The sequence below is a fragment of the Coregonus lavaretus genome (assembly GCF_964263955.1).
Source record: "Coregonus lavaretus genome assembly, chromosome: 17".
Taxonomy (NCBI): Eukaryota; Metazoa; Chordata; class Actinopteri; order Salmoniformes; family Salmonidae; genus Coregonus; species Coregonus lavaretus.
The window spans coordinates 42,548,508-42,561,144 of NC_140004.1; the positions used below are offsets into that span (position 1 = coordinate 42,548,508).

Genomic DNA, 12,637 nt, shown 5'->3' on the forward strand with positions numbered 1-12,637 from the left:
AGTGGGTGGTGAAGAACATCGCCACAGCGTCAAAGCCTGCTAAACCAGCTGCCATCACCCAACAAAAGAAGAGGTTCACCAGCTGAAGAACATTCCGGTACCTGCCTGGAACATTCAACCAACACAACATCCATATTCAGTTAGACTGATGTTGTAATATTGAATACACTGCTCAAAAAAATTAAGGGAACACTAAAATAACACATCCTAGATCTGAATGAATGAAATAATCTTATTAAATACTTTTTTCTTTACATAGTTGAATGTGCTGACAACAAAATCACACAAAAACGATCAATGGAAATCAAATTTATCAACCCATGGAGGTCTGGATTTGGAGTCACCCTCAAAATTAAAAGTGGAAAACCACACTACAGGCTGATCCAACTTTGATGTAATGTCCTTAAAACAAGTCAAAATGAGGCTCAGTAGTGTGTGTGGCCTCCACGTGCCTGTATGACCTCCCTACAATGCCTGGGCATGCTCCTGATGAGGTGGCGGATGGTCTCCTGAGGGATCTCCTCCCAGACCTGGACTAAAGCATCCGCCAACTCCTGGACAGTCTGTGGTGCAATGTGGCGTTGGTGGATGGAGCGAGACATGATGTCCCAGATGTGCTCAATTGGATTCAGGTCTGGGGAACGGGCGGGCCAGTCCATAGCATCAATGCCTTCCACTTGCAGGAACTGCTGACACACTCCAGCCACATGAGGTGTAGCATTGTCTTGCATTAGAAGGAACCCAGGGCCAACCGCACCAGCATATGGTCTCACAAGGGGTCTGAGGATCTCATCTCGTACCTAATGGCAGTCAGGCTACCTCTGGCGAGCACATGGAGGGCTGTGCGGCCCCCCAAAGAAATGCCACCCCACACCATGACTGACCCACCGCCAAACCGGTCATGCTGGAGGATGTTGCAGGCAGCAGAACGTTCTCCACGGCGTCTCCTGACTCTGTCACGTCTGTCACATGTGCTCAGTGTGAACCTGCTTTCATCTGTGAAGAGCACAGGGCGCCAGTGGCGAATTTGCCAATCTTGGTGTTCTCTGGCAAATGCCAAACGTCCTGCACGGTGTTGGGCTGTAAGCACAACCCCCACCTGTGGACGTCGGGCCCTCATACCACCCTCATGGAGTCTGTTTCTGACCGTTTGAGCAGACACATGCACATTTGTGGCCTGCTGGAGGTCATTTTGCAGGGCTCTGGCAGTGCTCCTCCTGCTCCTCCTTGCACAAAGGCGGAGGTAGCAGTCCTGCTGCTGGGTTGTTGCCCTCCTACGGCCTCCTCCACATCTCCTGATGTACTGGCCTGTCTCCTGGTAGCGCCTCCATGCTCTGGACACTACGCTGACAGACACAGCAAACCTTCTTGCCACAGCTCGCATTGATGTGCCATCCTGGATGAGCTGCACTACCTGAGCCACTTGTGTGGGTTGTAGACTCCGTCTCATGCTACCACTAGAGTGAAAGCACCGCCAGCATTCAAAAGTGACCAAAACATCAGCCAGGAAGCATAGGAACTGAGAAGTGGTCTGTGGTCACCACCTGCAAAAAAACAGTCCTTTATTGGGGGTGTCTTGCTAATTGCCTATAATTTCCACCTGTTGTCTATTCCATTTGCACAACAGCATGTGCAATTTATTGACAATCAGTGTTGCTTCCTAAGTGGACAGTTTGATTTCACAGAAGTGTGATTGACTTGGAGTTACATTGTGTTGTTTAAGTGTTCCCTTTATTTTTTTGAGCAGTGTAGAATGCCTAATATAATATCCTAACTCTGTTTCCGGAGAAGAAAGAAACCGCTCAGTGATTTTACCATGAGGCCAACGGTGACTTTGAAACAGTTGCATAGTTTAATGGCTGTGATAGGATAAAACTGAGGATGGATCAACAACATTGTAGTTACTCCACAATACTAACCTAATTGACAGAGTGAAAAGAAGGAAGCCTGTACAGAATACAAATATTCCAAAACATGCATCGTGTTTGCAACAAGGCACTAAAGTAATACTGCAAAAAACGTGGCAAAGCAATGAACTTTTTGTCCTGGATACAAAGTCTTATGTTTGGGGCAAATCCAACACAACACATCACTGAGTACCACTCTCCATATTTTCAAACATAGTAGTGGCTGCATCATGTTATGGTATGCTTGTAATCGTTAAGAACTGGGGAGTTTATCAGGATAAAAAAGAAACAGAATGCAGCTAAGCACAGGCAAAATCCTAGAGGAAAACCTGGTTCAGTCTACTTTCCACCAGACACTGGGAGATGAATTCACCTTTCAGCAGGATAATAACCTAAAATCACTTTAAGGTATAGACACTTTAACCGACATGTTATTTAACTGCTTTTATTTTTTACTTATCTATTTTTTACTTAACACTTATTTCTCTTAAAACTGCATTGTTGGTTAGGTTTTGTAAGTAAGCATTTCACTGTACGGTCTATACCTGTTGTATTCGGCGCATGTGACAAATACATTTTGATTTGAAATCTACACTGAAGTTGCTTACCAAGAAGACAGTGAATGTTCCTGAGTGGGCGAGTTACAGTTTTGACTTGAATCTGCTTGAAAATCTATGGCAAGACCTGAAAATGGTTGTCTAGCAATGATCAACAACCAATTTGACAGAGCTTGAAGAATTTTGAAAAGAATAATGGGCAAATGTTGCACAATCCAGTTGTGGAAAGCTCTTAGCTACTTATACAGGAAGACTCACAGCTATAATCGCCGCCAAACATGCTCCTACAAAGTATTGACTCAGGGTGGTGAATACTTATGTAAATTAGATAATTCTGTTTTTCATTTTCAATACATTTTTTAATATTCTAAAAACATGTTTTCACTTAGTCATTATGGGGTATTGTGTGTAGATGGCTGAGAAAATATAATAATTTTATCAATTTTGAATTCAGTCTGTAACACAACAAAATGTTGAATAAGTCAATGGGTTTGAAGATATATACAGTGGGGGAAAAAAGTATTTAGTCAGCCACCAATTGTGCAAGTTCTCCCACTTAAAAAGATGAGAGAGGCCTGTAATTTTCATCATAGGTACACGTCAACTATGACAGACAAATTGAGAAGAAAAAAATCCAGAAAATCACATTGTAGGATTTTTTATGAATTTATTTACAAATTATGGTGGAAAATAAGTATTTGGTACCTACAAATAAGCAAGATTTCTGGCTCTCACAGACCTGTAACTTCTTCTTTAAGATGCTCCTCTGTCCTCCACTCGTTACCTGTATTAATGGCACCTGTTTGAACATGTTATCAGTATAAAATACACCTGTCCACAACCTCAAACAGTCACACTCCAAACTCCACTATGGCCAAGACCAAAGAGCTGTCAAAGGACACCAGAAACAAAATTGTAGACCTGCACCAGGCTGGGAATACTGAATCTGCAATAGGTAAGCAGCTTGGTTTGAAGAAATCAACTGTGGGAGCAATTATTAGGAAATGGAAGACATACAAGACCACTGATCATCTCCCTTGATCTGGGGCTCCACGCAATATCTCACCCCGTGGGGTCAAAATGATCACAAGAACGGTGAGCAAAAATCCCAGAACCACACGGGGGGACCTAGTGAATGACCTGCAGAGAGCTGGGACCAAAGTAACAAAGCCTACCATCAGTAACACACTACGCCGCCAGGGACTCAAATCCTGCAGTGCCAGATGTGTCCCCCTGCTTAAGCCAGTACATGTCCAGGCCCGTCTGAAGTTTGCTAGAGTGCATTTGGATGATCCAGAAGAGGATTGGGAGAATGTCATATGGTCAGATGAAACCAAAATATAACTTTTTGGTAAAAACTCAACTCGTCGTGTTTGGAGGACAAAGAATGCTGAGTTGCATCCAAAGAACACCATACCTACTGTGAAGCATGGGGGTGGAAACATCATGCTTTGGGGCTGTTTTTCTGCAAAGGGACCAGGACGACTGATCCGTGTAAAGGAAAGAATGAATGGGGCCATGTATCGTGAGATTTTGAGTGAAAACCTCCTTCCATCAGCAAGGGCATTGAAGATGAAACGTGGCTGGGTCTTTCAGCATGATAATGATCCCAAACACACCGCCCGGGCAACGAAGGAGTGGCTTCGTAAGAAGTATTTCAAGGTCCTGGAGTGGCCTAGCCAGTCTCCAGATCTCAACCCCATAGAAAATCTTTGGAGGGAGTTGAAAGTCTGTGTTGCCCTGCGACAGCCCCAAAATATCACTGCTCTAGAGGAGATCTGCATGGAGGAATGGGCCAAAATACCAGCAACAGTGTGTGAAAACCTTGTGAAGACTTACAGAAAACGTTTGACCTGTGTCATTGCCAACAAAGGGTATATAACAAAGTATTAAGAAACTTTTGTTATTGACCAAATACTTATTTTCCACCATAATTTGCAAATAAATTCATTAAAAATCCTACAATGTGATTTTCTGGATTGTTTTCCTCATTTTGTCTGTCATGGTTGACGTGTACCTATGATGAAAATTACAGGCCTCTCTCATCTTTTTAAGTGGGAGAACTTGCACAATTGGTGGCTGACTAAATACTTTTTTTCCCCACTGTATATATTTTTTTAAATATATTTACCTTCTATATTATTTTCCTCTAACCCTACCATCCCTCCCCTAATTGGAGTAAACTAATGGACAACAACACTTAGGCTTCTACTTCCAGTTTATACATAGTATATACATTTTACGGACACAGTACAGTTGAAGTTGGAAGTTTACATACACCTTAGCCAAATACATTTAAACCCAGTTTTTCACAATTCATGACATTTCATCCTAGTGAAAAATCCCTGTCTTAGGTCAGTTAGGATCACCACTTTATTTTAAGAATGTGAAATGTCAGAATAATAGTAGAGAGAATGATTTATTTCAGCTTTTATTTATTTCATCACATTCCCAGTGGGTCAGAAGTTACATACACTCAATTAGTATTTGGTAGCATTGTTTTTAAATTGCTTAGCTCGAGTCAAACATTTTGGGTAGCCTTCCACAAGCTTCCCACAAGTTGGGTGAATTTTGGCCCATTCCTCCTGACAGAGCTGGTGTAACTGAGTCAGGTTTGTAGGCCTCCTTGCTCGCTCACGCTTTTTCAGTTCTGCCCACATATTTTCTATAGGATTGAGGTCAGGGCTTTGTGATGGCCACTCCAATACCTTAACTTTGTTGTCCTTAAGCCATTTTGCCACAACTTTGGAAGTATGCTTGGGGTCATTGTCCATTTGGAAGACCCATTTGCGACCAAGCTTTAACTTCCTGACTGATGTCTTGAGATGTTGGTTCAATATATCCACATAATTTCCTTCCTCATGATGCCATCTATTTTGTGAAGTGCACCAGTCCCTCCTGCAGCAAAGCACCCCCACAGCATGATGCTGCCACCCCCGTGCTTCACGGTTGGGATGGTGTTCTTTGGCTTGCAAGCACCCCCTTTTTCCTCCAAACATAACGATGGTCATTTTGGCCAAACAGTTCTATTTTTGTTTCATCAGACCAGAGGACATTTCTCCAAAAAGTACGATCTTTGTCCGATGTGCAGCTGCAAACCGTAGTCTGGCTTTTTTATGGCGGTTTTGGAGCAGTGTCTTCTTCCTTGCTGAGCGGCCTTTCAGGTTATGTCGATATAGGACTCGTTTTACTGTGGATATAGATACTTTGTACCTGTTTCCTCCAACATCTTCACAAGGTCCTTTGCTGTTGTTCTGGGATTGATTTGCACTTTTCGCACCAAAGTACGTTCATCTCTAAGAGACAGAACGCGTCTCCTTCCTGAGCGGTATGATGGCTGCGTGGTCCCATGGTGTTTATACTTGCGTACTATTGTTTGTACAGATGAACGTGGTACCTTCAGTTGTTTGGAAATTGCTCCCAAGGATGAACCAGACTCGTGGAGGTCTACAATTTTGGCTGATTTCTTTAGATTTTCCCATGATGTCAAGCAAAGAGGCACTGAGTTTGAAGGTAGGCCTTGAAATACATCCACAGGTACACCTCCAATTGACTCAAATTATGTCAATTAGCCTATCAGAAGCTTCTAAAGTCATGACATCATTTTCGGGAATTTTCCAAGCTGTTTAAAGGCACAGTCAACTTAGTGTATGTAAACTTCTGACCCACTGGAATTGTGATATAGTGAATTATAAGTGAAATAATCTGTCTGTAAACAATTGTTGGAAAAATAACTTGTGTCATGCACAAAGTAGATGTCCTAACCGACTTGCCAAAACTATAGTTTGTTAACAAGAAATTTGTGAAGTGGTTGAAAAACGAGTTTTAATGACTCCAACCTAAGTGTATGTAAACTTCCGACTTCAACTGTATATTTTACAACAGTTATCTTTTGTTTGTTTCTATTTGCCATATATTTTCAACTGTGCTGTTTCACAAAAGTTCTGAACCTTTCTATTCTCATAGTTTCTACAGATTGTAAATTAAAGATAAACATTTTTGCTGAGTTTTACTGTATTATTGACTAATTGACTATGACTTTTCAAATGACCTTGCAGTGCTATTCCCAGAGTTAGCTAAAGGTAAATGTTGCAATTCTTCAGCCATTATTGGAACCTGCGACCAAAAACAAGCTACATATGGACAGTACCAAAACAAATGATCTATTGAATCTGTCTCCTCGCAGAAATATATGCAGAGCTGGGATGGTTGTATCCCCCATATATATATATATATATATATATATAACATTGGTTGCAATAATTTTGTATAATAATTTAAATGGAAAAACTCAGAGTTTTGAATCCGGTGTCATTTTGTGCATCAGTTCATAAACCATGTGCCATGGAATTGGTACATCAAAAATCTCTTCCCAACTACTGTATCTTGCAATCTATATTGCACAGCTGTCAATTTTTTGGTCTTTAAATGAAACTGGTATACTTTTATTTATTTATCACAATTTTCTTTAACCGATTTCGGTCTTTAATGCAACAGACAAGTTCTTACTTTCTCCCCCTTCCACTTGCCTCTTCCATTTATGTGTAATGCTGCAATTAGTTAGTTGTAATTTTGGGTGGAGCAGACATTTCCATATATTTTTGTTAGCTGCATGTGTGACATAACTCCACCAGTCCTATTTATGATATAATTTAAAAATATTATACCGTTTTTTTTTTTTTAAATCAAAAAATAAGTTTTTTAAAATCAATTAATATATTTGAGTTTAACCATAATATTTGTTGTAATATTTGTTCTGTCTTTTCTGGTGGATTAAATTGAAATTGCAACCAACGTTCTATGTCTTGTTTTAAAAATAGCGATATTTTGGAGATTATTTCATTTTAAAATAACCGAAAGTGAGAGGTCGTAATCTGAATAAAAGGGAAAAGGCCAGTTCCACATTATTAACACCAAACTACAGCCCCGCTCTTTGACAGCTCAAAATGTCACTTTCTCCCGGGCCGCTTCTAGTGGTTGCCTGAGAGAGAGGCGCGGTTTGGAGAGGGGTGTAGCTCGCCAACCGACGCGCTATAGTGCCCAATGCCCAGTGCCTAGAGTAGGTTTCTGGATACATTTTTGGATCGTTTTTCCTAATTTTTTGAAAGAGCGCAGGGAACAATAATATATTGTGAGTGTGAGAGAGAGAGAGAGAGAGAGAGAGAGAAAGACATTTGAAATGTCTTTATTATTTTGGAACATTTGTGAGTGTAATGTTTACTGTTCATTTTGTATTGTTTATTTCACTTTTGTTTATTATCTACTTCACTTGCTTTGGCAATGTAAACATGTTTCCCATGCCAATAAAGACCCTTAAATTTAAATTGAATTGAGAGAGATATAATAGTATTTTGAGCGCCCTGTCACCCTTGCCTTGCGCTGCTGTCGAAAAAGACAACGGTAACAACACAAACCCGCACCCACGGCTCCGTGACGCAAGCAAACGACAACAGTCAGCCAGTCACACATTCCCAAATGTTTCATGCAAATTACCACAACAAATAAACTTACTTTCCCAGCTCTTCGTATAGCTGAAAATCGTCCGTGAATCGTGTACAGGTTGTCGCAGCCATGTCTCCGTATCTCGTGCTTGTCTCACGGCTGCTACTTCGCTTGATATGATCCTCCTGCGCGATATGTACTTTCTCTCAAAATCTTTCTGAGCTGCCGGCGATTCAAAGATAGCCTTGTACTGCAGCGGATAGGTTTCGGTTTGATAAGGAAGGCAGGCGAGCGACCAAGGTGGCTTGCTTGACCTCGTCTATCCCACAATCTATCTACTTACTGTACTCTATCGTTCCTCACCCAGTGCGCTCGACTGCAAATGGTGAAGAGCTCCAAAGACCTGTGGCGAAACCTGCTCAGCGCTGCCCTCATTTGGGTGCTGCGCGTAACTACCCGTGTGTACTGTACTTCCAAATACGGGCAAACGTAATAGGCTATTTGTGTTTGGTGGAAAGGGGTATGATGTAAATTTAAATTATTTCAATTACAGGTATAAAATGCAATGGCAATGCATTACAAACAATAGCCTACATTGAAATCAATCTGTATGTATTGTAATTGTCTATAGGCCTAATTATAGGCCTATGTAATGTTAGAATAGGCCTACAGTCATGCAAGTATATTAAACAAATAATAATATAGAACATGTTAAAGATACATGATTGTGGTATGGACCCAATGCATCCAGTTGCACTAAATCATATTGAGCTGTCAAATAACTTCATTTACACATGCTACAGGATGTGGTCTAACTTGCCATAATTCTAGAACAGCTTCATTCTGCTGTGACATTACTAACCAAAGTGAGTTTAACCAGAGAGTATAGAAAACCTACTACTCTACTAGCATTGGCAACTTGCATGAGCCACATGAATACATTCCAGACACTTTGACCTTCTCTCACATCCCTGTGGTTTTATTTCAGAACTCAGGGAAAAAACACAATTAGCTAAAGATGTTATTGTTTGATGTTTAGCTCAAATGACCAGTCAAAGCCTGTGTTTAGACCGTATGAGTCTGTAACTAACTTGAAAGAGCTGTGTTCAGTCTCTGTTGTGTTTCGGGGGTTAGGTCTGTGTTCAGTCTCTGTTGTGTTTCGGGGGTTAGGTCTGTGTTCAGTCTCTGTTGTGTTTCGGGGGTTAGGTCTGTGTTCAGTCTCTGTTGTGTTTCGGGGGTTAGGTCTGTGTTCAGTCTCTGTTGTGTTTCGGGGGTTAGGTCTGTGTTCAGTCTCTGTTGTGTTTCGGGGGTTAGGTCTGTGTTCAGTCTCTGTTGTGTTTCGGGGGTTAGGTCTGTGTTCAGTCTCTGTTGTGTTTCGGAGGTTTGACATTTTTCAGCTAGATGATGGGGAAACAAATGTCAGTTCAGAGTGAGTGCTCACCCCCACATAACAGCTTATACTTTAGACTCATGTATAGTTTGATGTTAGATAATGATTTTATGTTAAATAATGTCAGTATGAAAATCTGTTTTATTCAAATCAGAACAGTTCAAATTGGATACAGAGACTACCCATGTATTGATTCAATATTTAAAAATCAATATGTATTTTGAAAAATCTAAATAGTAAAAACCATTTACATGGTAGAATCATAGTTTGAGATGATCATTTAAAGTAATGTAAATGGAAAGGTCATTGAAATAACAAACAAAAGCTATTGAGAGAAAATCATACACACAGAACAGACCTCTGGTACTATCTTGGCTCCTCTCTCAGACATGACATCATCGGACTATAAACACAGACGGTGTGCTATCACTGTGATAGTCTTTAACTGATCGCAGTGTTTATGAACTTGGTAGCCTGGAGGTTAGCGTTGGGCCAGTAATCAGAAGGTCGCTGGTTCAAATCCCCAAGCCGACTAGGTGAAACATCTGCTGATGTGCCCTGAGCAAGGCACTTAACCCTAGTTGCTCCTGTTAGTCGCTCTAGATAAGAGCGTCTGCTAAATGACTGTGTAAATGCCTTTGTCCTCTTACGTCCTATTCACCCCAACGGGTCTGATGTAGAAATCTATGTTGTGAGTTTACACTGTAGAGATGACAGAGACATGCCACGTCTCTGAACAGACCTTTATCACTGTATGAATCCCGATAGAAAACAGTTTACTGATTACATAAACCCAGCATGACAGCTGAGTCACAACCTAACGACATCACTCTGATTCTCTGGGTATAGATGAGCAGTTGAAATCCCTACTATCTTAGTGTTTCTACATTAAAAACTAAACACATTTTATAGTCATCAATCACCTTCATTAACAAATTATTAATCGTAAACCAAAACACTAAGCTCTCTGGAATGGGTCTACTACCCTTCCCCACAACCATCTTCTTCCAAAACACACACACATACGTTGTTTTACTATCCTTGTGGGGACCAAACAATTGATTCCCATTGAAAATCCTATGTCTTACTATCCTTGTGAGGACTTCTGGTCCCCACACACCTCACTGGGATGACATCACTGTCAGAGACACCTCTGATTGGCAGATCTGTATATCGGTGTGGTTGGCATCACTAGCCTGTCCAATAGAGAAATATGGGTACATTCTCTCAGTAAACTTTTCATTCAAAGTATAGATGTGTGTCATGTCTTTGGTATTGAAACCTCTCCCCTGTCATAGTCCAGCTGTACTCTGATCCTCTGGGGTCTCCTCTTCAGAGTGAGGGTCTCATGTCTTGCCCAATACTGACCACTACTCTGGTTTATAGCCCAGTATCCATACTCTGGGGTTGCAGATGCTTCCCCCTTTCTGTTGATTGACTCCTTGGCCACGCCTATATACCAGTAAGGGTAGTCCCCCACCTCCACCTCCCAGCTGTGTTTTCCTGAGCTGAACCCCTCAGAGCCCAGAACTATGGTGCAAATGGTGTTCCTCTCTGGGTTGTCAGGGAGCTGTTGCCTTTTGCCTAAATGCTTCACACTGGTCAGATCATCAGACAGAGAGAGCCAGCGGGCAGCAGTGTTGGGGTCCAGAATCACAGGAGTGTATTTGACAATCCCCTGTACCTTCTCCCAGACTCTGAACTGCAGGTTGCCCAAGTGTTTGAACACATCTATCAGCGCTCCTGAGACCAGCTGTGGATCCGGCAGTGTGTACTGGGCTCTGGAACTTCTCTGGATGTGTTTGTAGCTCTTGAGAAATGGCACGTCTCTTTTCTGGAGTTCTTGTTTTAAAGCAGTGATGCTTTTTGTGAGAGAAGAGATCTGGTCCTGAATGTTCTTCATCTCTCTGGCGATCATCTTCCCCTTCTCCTCCTCTTCCTCCCTCAGTGCAGCCAGTCTGGCCTCCTCTTCCTCCCTCAGTGCAGCCAGCCTGGCCTCCTCTTCCTCTTTCAGGAACCAGTAAAGCTTCTCAAACTCCCCTCTGATCCGTCTTCTCAAACTCCGCTCTGATCCGTCTTCTCAAACTCCCCTTCTTGGAGTATTGCACCATTTCATTGTACGTCTTTTCAATGTTTTTTTGCATTAGTCCCGCCTGTCCTGTAATTACTCTAAATCTGATTCTAACCAGTCTTTCAGGTTTCATTGCCTGCTTTACAGGCTCTAGCTCTCTGCCTTCCTCTGAAACAGCATATGGTCGTATATGGTCATTACATTTTATGGTTACACAGACATGCTGTGATAAATGATTAACTAAGAAATACAACTGTGAAACATCAGTTTGAGGACACTTCTAATCTTGATCTTTCGACAAACCTGCAAAACAGTCTTAGCTTGGGAATCCAAAGCTGAATAGCGTACTGTTTCACTATTGTTTCTCTTCACTGATTCAGTTATATTCAGTGCGGATTCCATACTAAAAGACTCTTACAAGCGTTGACCATTAAACCATATGAGTCTCTAACTTGAAAGAACATCTGTCCCTGTGTCTGTTGTGCTTCCTGATAAATGGGAAAAACAAATGACAGTTCACTGAGTGAGTCTTCACTCCCACATATAGCTGTCTGTAATATACGTTAATAACCCTTCAGTTAGGACCTAATTCCACATAATTGCCTCCAATTAGCCTCGTTAGTCAGCTCAATGACTCATTGTGGAGTTGCTGCTTCTCTCTCTTTCACTGTTTCCAAATCGCACCCTATTCCCTAAGTAGTGCACTATTTTTGACAAGGGCCCATAAGACTCTGGTCGATTGTAGTGCACTATGACGGGATAAGGGTGTTATTTTGGACGTACCATTTCTTTCCCTTGTCTCCAAACCAGTAGATGACTACTGTACCATCATGGCCCCTGGGGGGTCGGCACAGACAGTTGACATGAACACAAGAGCCAATGACATCATTATCATTGCTCTCATTAGGTCATTCTTCAGCTAGATATTACAAATGTTGTGAAGCTAAATCTGTCTGTCTTGCTTCACTGTGGACGTTTGGGTTTGTACGTCAGAGACAATTAATTAGCTGAACGTTCACTTGTTCTGATATCCCTTTGCTACCCCACTCCACCTGACAATGATTGAATCAAGCACTTTTAAAACCTTGTGTAGGACAATTGCCTATCACAGGAAAACAAAGTAAAGTTATGTAACCCTTTCCTGCAGTCAATGACCAAAAGCGCCTTCTTTGGCCTCATGGGTGGAATGTTATTAATATTTTTCATAATGAATAAAGATTATTTATTTTTTAAACAGACGCAAATCTGGTGTTTCTATGTCAACCAGTTT

General features: G+C 41.5%; 1 protein-coding gene and 1 pseudogene across 2 annotated transcripts in view; both read right to left on the bottom strand.

The window, feature by feature from the left end:
• LOC311144404 (calcium/calmodulin-dependent protein kinase type II subunit beta-like) overlaps positions 1 to 8,037 on the bottom strand; it is a gene marked incomplete at both ends in the record, with an annotated part of 107,006 nt that extends 98,969 nt beyond the window's left edge. Inside the window, one exon of the mRNA XM_084180413.1 lies at positions 7,976 to 8,037. Within this exon, the coding sequence (XP_084036539.1) occupies positions 7,976 to 8,037 (62 nt within the window). The remainder of the gene's footprint in view (positions 1 to 7,975) is intronic.
• Positions 8,038 to 10,417: 2,380 nt separating this feature from the next.
• LOC311144405 (nuclear factor 7, brain-like) lies at positions 10,418 to 12,262 on the bottom strand (annotated as a pseudogene). The gene is made up of 3 exons: positions 12,194 to 12,262; positions 11,786 to 11,855; positions 10,418 to 11,372 (listed from the first exon to the last, which is right to left on the bottom strand). The product of its transcript is annotated as a nuclear factor 7, brain-like (transcript).
• Between the last annotated feature and the right edge of the window lie 375 nt (positions 12,263 to 12,637).